This window comes from Callospermophilus lateralis (assembly GCF_048772815.1).
Source record: "Callospermophilus lateralis isolate mCalLat2 chromosome 5 unlocalized genomic scaffold, mCalLat2.hap1 SUPER_5_unloc_2, whole genome shotgun sequence".
Classification (NCBI taxonomy): Eukaryota; Metazoa; Chordata; class Mammalia; order Rodentia; family Sciuridae; genus Callospermophilus; species Callospermophilus lateralis.
The window spans coordinates 1512430-1531062 of NW_027510148.1; the positions used below are offsets into that span (position 1 = coordinate 1512430).

At 43.3% G+C, this 18633-nt stretch overlaps 1 protein-coding gene across 1 annotated transcript; it reads right to left on the reverse strand.

Moving 5' to 3' along the window:
* Nucleotides 1-3713: 3713 nt before the first annotated feature.
* LOC143400269 (olfactory receptor 2T3-like) lies at nt 3714-4667 on the reverse strand. Its single transcript, XM_076857561.1, has one exon. It carries the CDS (start codon nt 4665-4667, stop codon nt 3714-3716), a length of 954 nt encoding a protein of 317 aa, XP_076713676.1.
* Between the last annotated feature and the right edge of the window lie 13966 nt (nt 4668-18633).

Sequence of the window (18633 nt, forward strand, 5' to 3'; positions counted from 1 at the left end):
TGTTATTTACTTTTTGAATGGGGAGATTTACATTCTACCAGTGGATATTGGATGTATATAATTTGCTTTTGACTTTTACAAGCCAAGAGTTTTACCTTCAGTTTCAGGTGATATTTTGGACTTGGACTTCAGGGCAAAGACTATGGGACCCTTGGAGATGGACTAAATTCGTTTTGTATTGTGAAATGGACATGAGTTTTGGAGGTCTGGGGTTGAAATGTTATGGATGGGATGTGAAGTGTCTCCCAAAAGTTCCTGAGTTGAGGCCGGAATTTGCAAATGTAAAATGATTGGATTGTGAGACCTTCAACTTAACTAGTCTCTCCTAGTTTGAATGAATTGATTGGGTGGTAGCTTTAGGTTTTGGGCCTATTGCTGGAGGAGGTGAGCCATGGAATTAAGCCCTGGAAACAGTCATCTTCCTCAGATTTCCTTTCCCCTTCCCAGTCTTTGCTTCCTAGCAGCCACATCCTGAGCAGCTTCCCTCTGCAGTATCGTTTCTCAATGTGCCCACACCACGGGCACAAAGCCATGGAATTGGCCAATGATTAAACTGAAACTCTGAACCTAGGAGCCAAAAATGTGCTTTCCCTCATCTGAGTTGTTTTTTGGGTTTTTTGTTTGTTTGTTTTGGTTTGGTTTGTTTTTTTTTTTGTACCAGAGATTGAACTTGGGCACTCAACCACTGAGCCACATCCCCAGCCATATTTTGTATTTCATTTAGAGACAGAGTCTCACTGAGTGCCTTGCTGTTGCTGAGGCTGGCTTTGACCTCACAATCCTCCTCCCTCAGCCTCATGAGCTCTAGGATTATTGGCATGCACTACTGTGCCTGGCTGGCTTTTGGTTTTGATCAGGTATTTTTGTCACCACAATGCAAAGCTCACTGACACAATTACTCAGCACATTCATAGAGAGTTTAAAGTGTTTACGAGAGATGTCAAATACGGGAAAACATACGATAATCAATAAATCAGTCACATTATATTAGCAGAATGAAAAATACATGTCTACAAATGGAGGTGTTGATTAAATATTTCTGGCATATACATATAATGGTATGTCATTCATCCTTAAAGATGAACAAATGATACATGTAACAAGGTAGCTTAATTTCAATGATGTTAGGGTAACTTAAGCCAGAACACAGATCATATACTGAATGATTACATCTATTTGAAATTTCACAGATATGTAAATTCAAAGATAGAGAATAAATTTAGTGTTTTCCAGTGACTGCAGTTAGGCATAATATGCAAAATGTGTGTAATGGATTAGATGGTTCTTTTGAAGTAAAACAAGTATTTGGGAACAAGATGTAGCGGGAAGTTGTGCAATGGGGCAGTGTGGTAAATAAGACTAAGCCAATAACCATGACTGTTGCAAAGCTTAACTTTATGTCACGTAGACTTCATCTCATTGATAAGAAATTTTGGTGCTGAACTGCAGACAGCCTTAGATGTTTCCCACTTACAGGTTGGGGAATGAGTGAGAATTGCCCACCACCCTCAGTGTTCACTGATCCCCATGAACACCCCTAACACACTGTGGTGAAGGGGGGCACAGATGGAAATACACAGTGAGCACCATCAGTCTCTCTTCAGTGTTACCCGATTCTCAATAACGACTCAGGGAGATGCCCAGCAGATGAGTTCCTCTGTGCCATCCACTGTCCACATTGGCACATGCCCAGAAGTGGGGTAAGGCTGCAGTAGTTATGGAGGAGCTCAAGACAACAATGAATCTTCATGGTGCCGACAACTCCATAATGAATCACTATGGCTCTCCTTTATTTTTTAATTCATGTTAGATCAAGCAGCTAGCTCCTTGTATGCTTATTAATTAACCCAAATCATATAATCTTGGAAATACAAAGATAAATAGGTTCTACTTCCTAAGCAGAACCCCTTTGCACATTGTTCTCCAAAGTGGCAAACAGATAAACAAAGCACTTGTTAAAAAACAAGAGAACAAGAAAAAAAAAAAAAAACATAAACTCCCCCATGACACCAACAATGCGACCACAAGTGCAGTGACACCAAGGTCCCGGTGATGTTGGGATGATGCAAAGTGCTGCCGCTCACTTGAGCAGCTTTGCTCCTTTTATTACTTAGTTTAATCACATCAATCTCTAACCTACATTCTAACCACCTCTAAATAAGCCCCTCTTTCTACACAGATGACCCTTTTTTCCTCAATTCAGGCAAATTCCCCTGATACCCTGCAGGAGTGATGGTCAGTCAGAAGCACGGTGTGGCTGCCAGCCCTGGTGATGTGCCCCTGGCCTGGGAGACCCGGCTTCCCTTCCTTGATGGTAAATAAAGTGAGGCCAGTGTGCCACCTGGCATAACAGATGACTTCAGGACTCCTGACACCTTCTTGCCTGTTGGCCACAGATGATGTAGGTCTTCCCACCTCCTTGCATTCCAGAAGCACTGGACATGTAGATTGTATCAGTTTTGAAAGTAATCATGATCTTGTGCTGGTAGACACACAGATATGTCCTTGACAGCCTGACACCTGGCAGGGGACACACAGCCTAGTTGTAAGTCCAAAATCATCTTATTGGCTTCCCCAATTTCAAAGAAAAAAGCTTGGTTTGGGAGGCTGAGGCCAAAGAGTCGGATCATAGGTTTGTGGCCAGTCTCAGCACCTTAGCAAGGCTCTACACACTTAGTGAAACCCTCCCTCAAAATTTAAAATAAAAAGGGCTGGGAAGTGGCTCGGTGGTTAAGCACCCCTGTGTTCAGTCCCTGGCATAAAAGAAAGAAAGAAAGAAAGAAAGAAAGAAAGAAAGAAAGAAAGAAAGAAAGAAAGAAAGAAAGAAAGAAAGAGAAGGAAGGAAGGAAGGAAGGAAGGAAGGAAGGAAGGAAGGAAGGAAGGAAGGAAAATTGCCAAGAAGTGTAAATTTCCCAAATTCCGTCCTCCTCCGAGACACTTTTTATATTCAATGTAAATACAGTACACATTTTCTACAGTAGTATAAATTCCAAAGAATTATAGAATCATATGTGGAAGCACTTTTATTTACATCCTGTAAAATTAGAAGAACCTATGATCTCCCTGGACTTCAATATTAATGACATTTTGTCTCAATAGTTTAAAACCACTGTGTTTACACTATCAAGCTCACTTATTTTTTAATTTGTTCTTTTTAGGTACACATGACAGTAGAGTGCATTTTGACATATTATACATACACAGAGTATAACTTTTCCTCTAATTAGGACCCCGTTCTTGCAGTCGTACATGATGTGGAGAATCACAGCTCACTTTTAACATTGTGAAAATTGTGCTCCCCTGTCCTTACTGAGGCACCATATCAGGCTGCTGGGCACCTGTGGCTGTCACAGGTCAATGGTGGCTTACAGGGTAGCGAGAGTGAGGGAGCAACCAGCATCCCTTCCAGGGCTCTACAAGGTCTGAAGTCTGCACAGTGAGTCTCTGCTAGGGTTAAGGCTGGCCCCTAGGTCACAGGACATGCCCCATGAACCCAGGATGGAGAGAGGTGAGTAAAAGCCACTAGGTCAGCTACTGAGACACAGTTAAATGATGTCAAGAAGTGAAATGCACTGAGAAAACAGGATGAATAGCAGCATAGAGGAGAAGCTCCAGACAGGAGTGGGACTATGGGAGGGCTCCTTGTTGGCTCTGGATCCTGAGGACAGCTGAGAAGAGAGATGGGGGAGGAGGAGGGAGGGGAAGAGGCAGGCTCACTCCCAGGTACGCCCTCTCAGAACCCTCGGGAGGGGCCTCTTTGACTGCAGCAGGCTCCTTAGAGCTGCAGTGACATCTCTGTTGTGCAGGCTGTAGATGAGGGGGTTCAGCACAGGGGTGAGGATGGTATAGAAAGCCGACACCATCACATCCTGCTGCGCTGTGTGGTAGGAGCCGGGGAGCATGTAAGTGTAGATGGCTGCACCAAAGAAGAGTAGTACCACTGTCATGTGGGAAGAGCAGGTGGCCAGTGCCTTCCTGCGGTCCTCAGCTGAGCTGGTCCTGTGGATGAGGAGCAGGATGAGGGTGTAGGAGCTGGAGATGACCACGGTGGGCACGAGGAGCATGAGGACACAGCACAGGTACATGAGCATCTTGTAGAGGGAGACATCCGAGCAGGAGAGCCTCAGCAGGGCAGGGGCCTCACAGAAGAAGCTCAGGATCTTCCTGGACTTGCAGAAGGGGAAGCTCATGGTGATGGGCGTGAGCAGCAAGCCGTCCAGTGCTCCCAGGAGCCAGCAGCTGGACACCAGCAGCCGGCAGACCCTCTGGTTCATCAGCAGTGGGTAATGCAGAGGTCTGCAAATGGCGACATACCCGTCATAGGCCATGGCCGACAGAAGGAAAAACTCAGCCCCTGCCAGGGTCAGGTAGAACATCTGGATCCCACAGCCTGCAGGGGAGATTGTATGGTCTCCCGTGACCTGGCCCACCAGCATCTTGGGCACAGTCACAGAGATGTACAGGAGATCCATGAGAGAGAGCTGGCTGATGAAGGAGTACATGGGGGTCCAGAGGCAGGGCTCTGAGTAGATGAGAAGAATGAGGAGGGCGATCCCAGCTAGGGCCATCAAGAAAATAATGAAGGTCAAAGTGTAGAGGAGGGTAGTGTGGGTGGTGTTCCCAAAGAGTCCCACGAGGAGAAAACTGGTGCTTAAGTTTGATTCCATGAAGTTTCCTTCCCCACATGCATATCTAGCAGGTAGTTTCACCTATGAAGAGTGAGTGTTGTCACTCTCCCTCCATCACACCTGCGTGACTGTCCCAGTCTGCTTGGGTAAGACATGCACATCGAGCTATTTCCCCACACACTGGGTAAAATCGAGGTGTAATCCTAAATTCAAATCTCAGGGAAGTGAAGCTGTGCGTGGCCCCAGGAGCAGATTAAGCTGCTCCTGAATCTCGGGACCTGCGGGCTCATCAGGGTCTCACTGCTGGAAGTCAGAGTGAGGCAGCTGTGGAGGGTGATAATGTCAGTGGAGCTAAAAATCACACCTCACATCCTCTGAAAACCACAGTCTCCTCCAGAATCCTCTCCTCCTATATCTCCATCATGTGGACCCCGTGCAGGGAAAGGAGCAGCAGTGGCTGGCCACCCCTACAAGGGATTTAATCCACTAACCATCCTGCAGGAACATGATATGTACAAGAAATGGCAGAAATAAAAGTTGGAGATGCTCTAAATATCAACTATTTCATTTAAAAACAAATTAAGCACTTATTTTTCCTTCTGAGGATGCTGTTTCTCCCCTAAAACAGTGCCTGGGAGTGCAACATTCCATGTGCAGTGATAGGGGGAATGGAGTTGAAGGGCCAGGAGAGCAGTTGTGTAAAGACTCGGTGCTGCAGCCCCTGACAATCCTTGGATCCTTCCAGCCCTGAAGTCCACTTAGAAAACCAGTAGAGTCATCCCCTGGGATGACATCCCACAGCTTTGCTCAGGAACAGCTCCACCTAAGATGCACCTGCAGGTTTTCAGCCGACTGGTGTGAGTCACACTGGGCATGAAGAAAATCGTCCTGCACTCAAAGTTAAGGAGATGTCAGGCTGCAGACTACTGATGGGTGGGAGTTCTGTGGCTGTCAGGCTGGTTGACCTGGGACTGCTGCACCCAGGGTAGAACAGCATGCAGAGGAAAAGTCATATAGCAGCTGAGTCCCAGGTACACACAAAGCAAAGCGCAGTGAACCATGGGCAGGCAGAAAAGGCGAGTCTTCAGGAAAGCTGAAGTGTGACTCATGCAGGAGACAGCAGCAAGGATCAGCGGCTAGTGTTCCCTGGCCTCCTTCCTGGTGCAGAGTCCATCAGACCTGGCAGAGCAAAGCCTTGTGCTTCGCTTCTCTGCTCCCCAGTGAGTGAATCTGCACCACAGCAGCCCAGAGAAGTCATCCCCGTCCTAAAGATGGGCGATGGGTACACTGGGGAGGCAAGTAGGGAGTTTCATCAGCAGGTTCTTGGCCTGAGGGAGCTAGACACACACCTGCTGTGTGACTTCCACGCTGCTGAGGAAGCCTGGACCAGCTCCCCAGGGGAACCTAGGAACTGCAGCGACCACTTGTCATCTATCCATCTTCCCCACGCTTGGCCTGCGCTCAGGATGGGATGCCTGCTGTCCTCAGCCTCTCCAGAGGTCCACTTTTCTGGTTTCTGTTGCTGTCCTGCTCTTGATGTTTTTACCATTTGGTTTTCCAAGTATATTGTAACTTTCCACTTACAACAAACATGGCAGTTGTACATATTTGCCAATTTGATGGGGTAAAGCTATAAAAATCTCCATCTTTTTCAGTAGGACAGGCATATTGTTTTTTAAATTATTTTCCCAGCTTAAAATCATGTTTTCATATTTGGTATTCATTGTCTCACTCTATGAAATAAATCTGAATTTCAGAAAGGCAGGATTGTGCAGAACACACATAGTCAGACTATGAACCCAGACAGGATTGAAGGTCCCAGCTCTCTTCTCCTCAGTCTGTAATTGCTCTGTGCACCACCCAATGACCGCTTCAAGTCCTCTTCAACACAACCAAGCATTGCTCTTCAGTACCCTAATCAAGCAAGGGTAGGGGCCATGTAGACACTCTCCTGGCAGACTTGTAAGCCCATAGTAGGTCCACAAGAAACCTATTCACAGTTTAGCTATCTCCTAGTTGTGTCCAAGTTCACTCCATAGCCCCAAAGTTCAAGTGATAACATGCCTGACATGTTATCACCACAGCTTCCCACTGTCCCTTCTGTTTCTGTGGGAATGCCTGGCCCCACAGACTCGGGGCTGTGTGGAGGCCACAGGGGAAGGCAAAGACTACAACTGAAATGGGCATCGGCTAAAGCTGCAGTCCAGCTGCCCTGCTGGCTTCAGACTACGTGATCTCAGTGGAGACCCTAAAATCCCTGTGGTTTCTCAGAATCCAGTCAAGCAGCACATGTACTCTTGTGTCTCTGAATCATAAGACACATTCGATTCCAACACCCAACTTGGTCTAAGCCTTCTTTGGGGAAGGGTAAGCCTCCTTTCTCATTGCCCTCTGCCTCCAGGCCCAGAGACCTCCCCTGAAGGTCTGTCTCTTTGTTACCTAACTTGAAATGGAGAAGCATGGGACGCCAATCTCTGGCACCCTTGCACACTTCCCAGCACAGGGAGGCATAGGCATTGACTGGGCTTGTGTCTGTTCAGGCCAACTGACTCCGGGTCTGAGACCCTGCCCATCTCCACCTTGACTCTGAGGCCTGTTCTGCTTCCCCCAGGCTCCAGCTACCTCCAAACTCCACACCTCCGCCTTTGCACCTCTGTGCCTTTACATCTTTGTGCCTTTGCATTTTGAGACTCCCCTAGGCTGTTTCATGCCTGGCCTTACTCAATCAAGCTGTCTGAATTCCAGCACCCTACCCACTCAACTGCACTGCCAGCTCCTGCAAGGGTCTTCTGTACCCTAAAGGAGCTGACACCTCTGAGGGGACCCAGAGCTTTGACAGTGTCATTCCCAGAGGCCTCTATCACCTACTACTGATTTCATTGCTTCTTTTCAAATTCCAACAAAAATTCTGCATGAATGACATGTATATCTATAATTAAAATGGAAGGTATTTTAAAAGGGTACCTGTTGTATAAGTATGAAAGTTAAAAAATATGATTTTTTAAATAATTATAGGTGGAGGATGAATGTATTTGAATACATAAAACCACAAAATTCTCCCTAGATAAATTTTAACTAGTGTAAAAGCATCCATGATCTGTACACTGATAATATGAATGTTTTACTCATGTATATCACACTTCAGCTAATAATTTATAAAGGGGCTGGGGATATAGCTCAGTTGGTAGAGTGCTTACCTCACATGCACAAGGACCTGGGTTCGATCCCTAGCACCATCAAAAAGGAAAAAAAAAAATAGTTTTATAAGGTTGATCTAGAAAACACATAACAGATTCAAGAGTACAAAGAGAAATTAATAATGAAGCTCTCCATCGCCCTTGATCCTAGAGACTGAACCAGGGGATGCCCAGTGCCACCAACAGACTCCAGGTGCTCACGGAAACACAGGGTGCACTTGGCATCACCTCAAGCAGTCGCAGGGGTCCTGCCTCTCAACCCTGCCTACTCCGAGGGACCCAGGTCTGAACCTAGAGCAGCACTCCTTCCTCGCCTCCTGTTCATGTGGCGTGAGGAGGTCACATGTTCTAACCATTCACTGTTTGTTTGTGCTAGGAGGTACTGTGCTTGTTTCCTTCCCCATGTCCCCCAGCAATAACATCATGCCTGGCACATAGGAAAAATTAATTAGCATCTGTTAAGTGAATAAATAACTGGAGAAGGCAAATTTATGTTCCAAAATTAAATTAGTGCCACCCCTTTGGGAGTGAATTAGTAATGGCTTTTAACTTACAGAAGTTCTTCCCCTGCACCTTAGGTATTCCAAGGAAATGTACAAAGATATGAACCTTGAAAGAAAGTGGGAAACCTAAATACTTCTCTATGGAAAAATGCATGCATAAATAACAACATTAATGTCAATTCATTGAAACTCTTCAAAAAAACAGGGCTGAAAGAAAAGAGGTCACAAAATGATCAGTGTGACACCATTTAACAAAACACCATCCTGCAAAATCTTAACATATTAACGTTTTAAATATGAACACACATATTTGCTGCAGTCATTAAAAACTGATAAGCAAGATACACACCCACTGCAAGGGAAGTACTTTCTCTGAGAACAGTGAAGCAGGGACCCAAAGGGACACAGGTAGGGCTCCAATGTGTCTATAACATATTTTAAGAGTTGATATTTCTTTCAAATTTTTGGAGTGGAATTTGAGCAAGGTGAACACTACATTAATTTAAATGTATGTGTGTGTGTGTGTGTGTGTGTGTATATATATATATATATATACACATACTCAGCTATGAAATATTTTAAATAAATTATACTAAATAAGTTATTTCCATTCAAAAGCCAAAACACACTATTTCTTAGTGGTATAAGTTATTAACTGTCATTAGCCTTTGCCCTTATTAGAGGACAATGATCACAGTAGACAATACTATATGTAAATCATTAGATTTGGTAAATGTGCACATGTCAGTCTCAAAAACAAAATGAAAAGATAGAATACATCAGTAGCTATTCCCTCCTGTAGGAAACCATTCATAAGCCATCAGAGAAATAATGTGTCAGTTAAATTTCAAAGCTCTGTGTCATGCAAAAATGTTTCAATCCTGTTTTCATACCTGTGACAGTGGCTTTATGCTGATGCTCCACCTATTCTGGGTAAACATCATAGGACTTACAAGTTAATTTTTAATGGTAGTTTATTTCTAATGGAAAGTTTTCATTGCCATTGCAATTTGAATTATTCTAAAAATGAAATCACAAGCCAGATATGTTGACTTGCACAGTTTCAATTACATATCACCTAAATACACCTGGTTCTGTGGAAAGTTTTCCGTTAGCTTGAAGCCATTTGCATGTCTTCTTGCAGATCTCTTATAATTCTTTTATGAAATTATGTTCAGTAAGCATAAGAATAGGATTCTCTCCGCACATAGCTGGTGATCTGTGTCACATGGCTTCTTATGTCGGTGCCCACACTGCCCTGACTGCTGAGTACTGTGTCAGGTGAGGGAAGGACAGCCAGGCTGCACCCTGAGTCAGGATGGAGAACCGTGATCTGTGGGACTTCCAATATGCTGCAGCAGAGACTTGTCAGCATTCTTTTTTTTTTTTCAGGGATTGAACTGAGGAAGATCACAAAGATAAAAACATTATTCATAGAATTGGAAAGAATAAAGACATGTAATTTTGATTTCTTCTTCTGGTTCATTCTGATCAGACACAAAACATCTTTTTTTTTTAGAGAGAGAGAGAGAGAGAGAGAGAGAGAGAGAGAATTTTAATATTTATTTTTTAGTTTTCGGCGGACACAACATCTTTGTTTATATGTGGTGCTGAGGATCGAACCCGGGCCTCACGCATGCCAGGCAAGCGTGCTACCACTTGAGCCACATCCCCAGCCCCCCAGACACCAAACATCTTTAGCAACATTATAATATCATCTATGCTCAGATTTACACTTCTGCAATCTTTGTAATGTTTTGAATAACCAATAAAAAAAAAGATTTACACTTCTCACTAAATCAAAAATTTGAGATATTTATTCATATGTTTAATAGTTATCTTCAAAATAGAGAATTCACTGAGAAATCAAACTTTTTCCATGCACATTTACATTTAATTTACATTTAGTTGCTGCTATAAATTAGATATTAGTGGTTTCTCCAGCTTCAGTCTGATCATGTAACTTATAGCAACAAGGTTCAGATTCCTACAGATTTCCTAATTAGCTGAAAGACCCTCTATGAGCCGCTCTAGGTCTCTGCCTCCGCTCACACCAAACAGGGATAATAACACTACAACCTTGTATATGTGCCTTCTAGGTAAGCAGACTAAAGACCATGTGAAAGTATTTGCCGAAGTCACCTAATATGTGTCAGGAAACATACATAATGTTTTATCTACAAAAGTGTGCCAAGTCTATCCTCACCAGTTAATCCCTTCTTAGTTTTAGGGTGGATTCTATTTATTTTTGCTCTCCACACAAATTCAGTCTTATGGCAATGGCATATTATTCGTGATTTTGAGTTGTTTCCCCATTTGATCATTGTGAGAAGTAAAGGAATTTTCAAAACTGACTTCAAATGTGAATATTGTCATTTGATTTTCTATTTCCACTCAAAGATACACATAATTGAAAATTTAAAAACAATAAAAAACAGAAAAGTCAATAAAGCAAACACTTGATTTCTATAGTTGGGGTCAGAAGTGTCCCCCAAAGCCCAGGGTTGAAGGATGGTCCCGAGGGTGGTCTACTGGAAGGTGTCACTTTCAGGAGGCGAGGCCTGGTGGGAGGCAGGTAGGTTGTTCAGGGTGTGAACAACCTACCTTCCCATCTTTCCTTGCTTCCTGGCCACCGTGAGTGACAGCTTTGCTGCACCAGGTGTACACCATGATATTCTGCCTTGCCACAGGCCGAAGTGATGGAACCAGGCAACCACAGGGAGGAACCTCAGAAGCTATGAGCCAGAATGATCTTTCCTCCTTGTAAGTTTTTTATCTCGGGTATTTTGTTACAGTGATGGAAACCCGACAGTGATTCTTAAAAAAGATCAAACAAATGGATAGATTAGTAGCCATATACAGAGACAGAAGAATCAATCATCCCCACATACGTATACATTCCACTTGCAATGGAATTGGTCTTATGGTGATTACAGGAGATAAAACAATTCAAATAGAGAATACAAGAAGCAAGTAAGAGTAGATTGGTTCAAAATTTTTTTGAGATATTAGTTTTATTATTATGCAGGTATTGTGAGGCCAAGATCAGGAGAAGGCAAGGAATGAATGAGGTTAAAATGCTGTACTCACAGATCTCAAGAGAAAAGGGAAAGCTGTGCCATGTGGAGAGTGGGGGAATGAGGGCACATAAGGGGGATGAGGGAGCCAGGAGAAAGAGCAGACAGCACACAGCTCAAACCCATAAAAACCTCCTAAGGTGAGGTGTCGGGCCAGGAGGGTTTCATTACAGCAGGACCTCACAGAAGTGGTCAGTCTCCCAGGACCTGCCATGGTGAAATATGAAGCCATCTAATGATCCCAGGAACCAGCAGCCAGATGCCAGAAGGAATCTCAGTCCATGGCTCATGTGGACAGAGGAACAGGGAAGATGGCAGACAGCCACATAGCATCATGGGCCAGGCAGCTAGAAAGCAGTACTCTGCACCTCCCACATCAGGTGAAAGCTCATCCAGGTTTCACAGCCGAGGACTGAGATGCCCTTGTTTTGGCTGATTGGTTCACCAGCATTTGGGGCACAATGACAGAAGTATGTATCAGTCCATGAGTTGAAAACTCACTGATGCAGAAGCAGATGGGGACATGCAGAGAGGAGTCCCTGTGGCTCAGAAGTATCAATGCAATGTTCCCAGACTCGGCCATCAGGAATGTTCTGAGAATGAGTAGAGGTGGCCAGGGGGTTGAAGGACTGGCCAAGATCCCCAACAGGAAAAGGTGAGTACCAGGGCCTTCCTGCCAGCCACATAATGACCAAATGGTCAAAGTGACTTTAACCAGAGGACAAAGCAAATCTTTTGTTATTTATAAGCATACAGTTATCATTCCTGGCAAAGTTTCCTTTAATGTATTTTATAGTCTCAACTTGAAAAAAATTTCAGAGTCTCCAAGATCAGATGTGAATTTGCACAAAAAAAAAAGAGACATCATTTTAGATTATGATAGATTCTCTACCTGGAGTGGAAATGTACCCTTTATATTTACAACAAGGTATACAGCAGAAATCACAATGTCATTTTTATGAAAAAGGAAATTGAAATCAGAAAACACAATTCCCCATGAGAAAGATTTGGTGATATCAGTGGGCTGCCATGGATGGACAGTAGGGGATGGCCCCTGGGACCTGTTGGCTCTCTGTCTGATACTGTGTGTCACACACCTCAGTTGTGGCCACCAAATTGCAACAAGGAGATCAGAAACTTCTCCCTGTGTGGGCTGAGTCACTGGCTAAGAACTGAGAACCGGATCATGGCGACAGTCGTGTCGTTTGCATGTTGGTGTTTAGCAATCTGTGGTTTCAGCCCTGCCCACTGTTACCTGCTCTGTCACTCATTCAGTTGCTCACTCAGAGAGCAGCTGGCTGCCATGTTGGGGCTGACCTATGGAAAGGCCCAAGTGGCCCTGGCCAGCAGCCAGCCATCTAGTACCTAGATTCTGTCCATCGTCATGGGAGGGAGCTTGCAAGGGGGCCATTCTCATCTGGGCCCACAGTGGATAGCTGTCCCAGCCAATGTCTTCACTGGTTTTGTGAGAGACCCCAGACCTGAGACACCTGCTGAGCAGTACCCAGATCTGGCTCAGAAAACTTTAAACAATGTTTGTTGTTTTAAGTGGCTAAGTTTTAGAATAGTCTATTACACAATCATTGGTAATGAACATATCATCTATTGTATTTTTAAAATCAAAACAATCACAGCCTATTTGAATCAAAACTATACAAGAAATGGGTAATGTCCATAGAAAATTATAAAAGAATGAAGATAAATATTGAGTTATATTTGCACAAACATTTGTAATAGCAGTGAAAGATAAACATTAAACAGCATCAGGAAATATATTAATGTGAAAATGTATGAAATAGAAATTGAAGTTTGTTTATTTAAGAAAATTGTAACAAGCACAGGGAAATGGAAATCAAGCCTGTGAAGCATTAGAAAGAAGAAGTTACAGAAATCTTCACAAAGATGAATAGCACTTACCGATCTTAGCTCACCTTTGAAAGAAAAAAACTCAAAGGAAAGTCAAAGGTGTTCTTTAAATCTAAAGGTAGCCAAGGACATGATAAATATGAGGTTACATGTCCTCTCAGTGAAAAGAACAGGACAGTAAACATGCACTAGGAAGATGAAAACCAAGCCTGAGCATGAGTTGCAGGAAACAGCAGGTGCCCAACAGCACAGAGAAGCAGCAGAGCAGCAGTGGTGTGGGGTAGTGAGCTTGCTGAACTGCAGAGACCTTGATGCCAAAGGCTTGGCTGGGAGAAAAGACAGACTTCTTAATAAATGGCACAGGAAAAAATGGAGAATGCATTGGGGAAGAATGAAGCTAGATCTCTGTCTCTCACCCTGCCCAAAAATCAACTCAAAGTGGATCAAAGACCTAGAAATTAGACCAGAAACTCCACAACTGCCAGGAGACAACATGACAGAAACACTCCAACATTCTGACTCGGACACAACTTCCTCCAAAGGACCCTTAGCGCTCAAGAAACAGTGCCAGGAGTTCATAAACGAGATGACATCCAATTAGAAAAGCTTTGCACTGCAAAGGAAACAAGAGAGAAGAGAGAACCTACGGAGGGGAAGAAATATTTGGTAGTACATATAGGGGACTAATATCCAAATATATAAAGAACTCAAACAATTTAACAACCAAAATACGAATAACCCAATCAATAAAGGGGCAAAATAACTAAACAGACACTTCTAAAAAGAAGAAATACAAATGTCGAGCAAATATATAAAGAAATAGTCAAGGGCTGGGGATGTGGCTCAAGGGATAGTGCTCTTGCCTGGCATGCATGCGGCCCGGGTTCGATCCTCAGCACCACATACAAAGATGTTGTATCCGCCAGAAACTAAAAAATAAATATTAAAAAACTCTCTCTCTCTCTCTCTCTCTCTCTCTCTCTCTCTCTCTCTCTCTCTCTCTCTCTTTCTCCCCCTCCTCTCTCTCTCTCTAAAAAAAAAATAAAGAAAGAAATAGTCAACATTTCTAGCAGTCAGAGAAATGCAAATCAAAACTACATTGATATTTCATCTCCTTTCAGTTAGAATGGCAGTCATCAAGAATACAAACAATAATCAATGCTGGTGAGGATGTGGGGGGAAAGGATCACTTATACGCTGTTAATATGATTGTATATTAGTACAACCACTATCAAATAAGCATGGAGTTTCCTCAAAAGCAATGATATGACCCAGCTATACCACTCCTTGGTATTTATTCTAAAAAATTAAAGTTGGCATGCTACAACAATATATGCATACTCCTGTTCATAGCAACACAATTCACAATAAGTTATGGAACCAGCTCAGATGCCTGTTAACAGATAAACAGATAAAGAAAATGGGGTCTGTATACACATGGGGTTCTACTCAGCAATAAGGAAGCAGATGGAACAGGACAACATCCTGATAAGGGAAACAGCCAGACTCCGACAGTCAGGGTTTGTGTATTTTCTCTCATTTGTGGAAATTAAAGAGAAAAAGTGGGGGAAATGGTAGTAGAAGGGAGACCAGTACTATAGAGGATGAGGGTTGGAGAAGGGAGGGAGGGAAGGGGGAAGTATGGGGAATGAATATAATCATAATTCATCAATACGTACATTCTTAAAATTAAGAAACAGGTCCGGGGTTGTGGCTCAGTGCTAGAGCACTCACCTAGAATGTGTGAGGCCCTGAGTTCAATTCTGAGCACCGCATATGAATACATAAAAATAAAGTTCTTCAACAACTTAAATAAATAAATAAATAAAATTAAGAAACATCCATAAGCATGCTACTTTATAGAACACACAAAATTAATAGAAAAAATGTATGTAACTTAAACTATGGGCAAACATACAAAAAAAAACAAAGAAATATTTTTAAAAAATTAGAAGTGGTATGATTTCACATGAGTAAAATTCTACTAACTAAAATAATAGGGGTGATTTCATATTCAAAAATGCCCAAATAGAGGTCCTCTCCCTCCCTCCCTCTGCAAGGAATCTATGACCTGCTCAGTTCCTGAATGGAACTATCGTTTCCTACCCTCAACTTGCCCTCTCATGTTTCCTTAACTACTGCCTAGTGGATTTCCTGACTTGGATGTGTCCATCAATGGGAATAATAGAAAAATTAAATTAAAATACCTAAGTAAAGTTAAGATACATGCTTCCGAATTTAAAATAGATTATAATTCAATTTTGGGTGTATGAAGAAAATCATTTTAAAAGACAGCACTATTTGTACATGATTTTTGTGTTTAAGAAAATGTCTTAATGAAAAAGGAGAGCTACAGTGAATGATCAGCTACACTTGCTCCATCCTCTCTATCTGACAATTCCTTGCTTGAGATTTGCCTACTCACCAGAATTCATCATCTCAAGATCATGTCATTTCTACAACTTCCCACGAATGTGTATAGCACTGGAGAAACTTGCACTAGATGTGTGTGTTCCCAGCTGCATAGGAAATTGTGCTCTGCCTTCCCAACCTGCACTTTTGTGCTTTTCTAGGGGACAAGTTTGCTGCTCAAAGTGGCCTGAGTTTGTCTAATGTGACTGGAATCAAGAAAGTTGTGTGAGGATTACGAAGCCAGTGGAGCTAGCTCAGCCTCTCTAGGCCAGGTGCTGAGTTCAAGTTCAGTGCTAACTGACTCAGTGAGGTCACCACGCTACACCTTCATCAGAGTCTCAAGGGTAGTGAGTCCTTAAAGAGAAACACAGGAAACAGATGAAGATAATGTGATCAGAGGTGCCCAGGCACTTAGCCCTGTGTTTGCTTTGGGGCGATGACTCATTATTCACTAACTCGGTGTGCTCAATGATTACTATTGAACACAAACACATCATATAACAAGAACCAACTTGTATATCAAAAAAGGTGGATCTACTGGGGCAAGTGAGCAAAGAATGTTTCTTCCATATTGCAGAAAAAAGCCCCCCTTCCTAGGAGGGGTGGAGGGAAGTGTATCTTTTTCAAACATGACATGCAAAAATATCTTGTGACAAGGTGTATGTTTTCATCCTGGAATACTTTTTAAAGGATATGAAGTCACTTGATAATTCTGTCTCTTATAGTTTCTCAGGGAAATCTGGAAACCTTGGGAAATGAGCCAGTTGGATATGGAGCCGAGGACATCCACCATAGATCTCTGATCCACCCTTCACCCCAAATGCCAACAGAGGGAAACAGCAACCCACAACCATCGCAAAAGAAGCTGAGAGACTCCCAGGACAGTCTCTTATCTACAGGGAGTGATGGCCTCCTCCATAAAGCACCTGAGAGGAAATTCATCTGTCCCCACCGGGTGGGGAGTTAGCCTAGGCTGAGGGTGACCCTAATGCTCTTAAGGAGTGCCCCATGGTCTCTGGTCTGCTCTCACACAGCTTTCCTGATCCCTCTATGTCCTGCCTTGTGAGCAAAATGGTCTTCTGAGAAACCTTTCCCCTCCCAAGAGCTCCTGTCTCACTCAGTTCCACTTAATGATCTGAAGAGTTATTACTAGAAGATAAAATGATTTGACTTATTGAATGCTTTTCTTTAGATGAGATTTCTTGCTAATTCTCTAGCTGAGCAAGTCACACTTGACACTACCAGTTCAGTTTCGCTCACCCTCTCTTCAGGGAAGTGGTGTGAGATGAACTAACTCTCCAGCACAGGTGACGTTGGAATGGGTGCAGTAGATTGCCTTGTGACACTTGTTGGCTTTCTCACCCTGGATTCGGCTTCAAGGATTGTGTTTGTTTGGAGAATCTTTTTTAAAAAAATTACATTTTCTCTCCATTCTTTAAAAATTGCCCAAGCAGTTAGTTATCACATTTGCAATATGGAATTTCTTTTTTTTCCGCCCCCGTACCAGGGATTGAACTCAGGTACACTCGACCACTGAGCCACATGCCCAACCCTATTTTGCACTTTATTTAGAGACAGGGTCTCACTGACTTGTTGAGCACCTCACCTTTGCTGAGTCTGACTTTGAACCCGTGATCCTCCTGTCTCAGGCTCCTGAGCCACTGGGATTACAGGTGTGTGCCACCGTGCCCAGCTGGAATTTCTTTAATGCTTCCATTTCCATAGGGGCAGTAAAAAGTCAACTGTGTTATTTTGCAATCAAACTACAGAACGCTGGACAGCATTATTCTTCATAAGGAGTTTCTAAGAGCCCAACATTTATTCTGGGCTGACATTAATTAAAGTCTGGGGACAGACTCCCATGAGACAGCGCTCAAAGGTTCCCAAGTTTTGCAACACCCAGAAGCTGTGGGTGGACTAAATCAGGTCCAGAATATGCTACTGAGCCATCACATGCTATTCTCAGACCTCAGCCAGGTGTGCAACAGAACTGCAGTTAGTCCTTTGAAATGAGATGTCAGATATCAGATTCCTCAAGACAAGACTAAGTTAATGCCAAGGAGCCATGGGACCCAAGATGAGCCTGTTTACCTGAAGCTCATTGGGCAGCAGCAACCAGAGGGAACACGCTAACTCACTATTAATAAACAACTGCTTTCCGTTCAGGAGGTTAAGTCTGGTTGTCTAGAGCTCTTACCATGTCTTACTGAGCAGAAAATTTGCTAATACTGGACAGGGAAACAGTACATTAAAACAAAGAAGCGTAAGAATTGCACATAACAGTTGTAGCAGAAAATGTTGAAAAGCAAGAGCAGGTAAGTTTGGACCAGTGAAATGGAAGGATGTTTCTCACTGAGTCATGACCTATGAAATGTATTTTCTCCATCCGTGGAAGAGCGAGGAAGCAGGAACCCAACTCCTGTGGTAAGGATCAGTGTGACAGGGGTAGATCCGGGTCCTGATGGAGAGGGGCTCTAAGTCCTGGTAGTGCATCAGCCAGTGCCTGGCCGGGGCCAGCTTCACAGCTCACTGCCACCTCCCAGGCTGCCCTGAGTCTTCCAGGCTGAGGACAGAATCATTCTCTGTTCGACAGAACTCACAGTTCCTTGCTTGTCCTTCAGTCAAGACAGCCTCCTCCAACTAGCTGCGTAGTTCAGTACTGCTTTTAACTTCATGTCCTAAAATAGGTGCATGAGGGCTTTATCAATGACTATTGATTTATTATGATTTTGAAGATGAGAGAGCAGCCTTTTAAATCAAATAGAACATGAAAAATCCAAATCCCTGACCTATATGTTGATTTTTCAGCTTACCAGGCTTTGAAGAACCAAGACATTCCTAATGAAAGCACCTTTACCACATAGTCCTATAAAACCTCATAATATCTTCATCATATAAAACATCACATGTGGGGCTGGAGTTGTAGCTTAGTGGTGGAACACTTGCCTCA

What these genes read in the sequence shown, in the direction of transcription:
- LOC143400269 (XM_076857561.1), bottom strand. Translation starts at nt 4,667, where the DNA reads ATGGAATCAAACTTAAGCACCAGTTTTCTCCTCGTGGGACTCTTTGGG.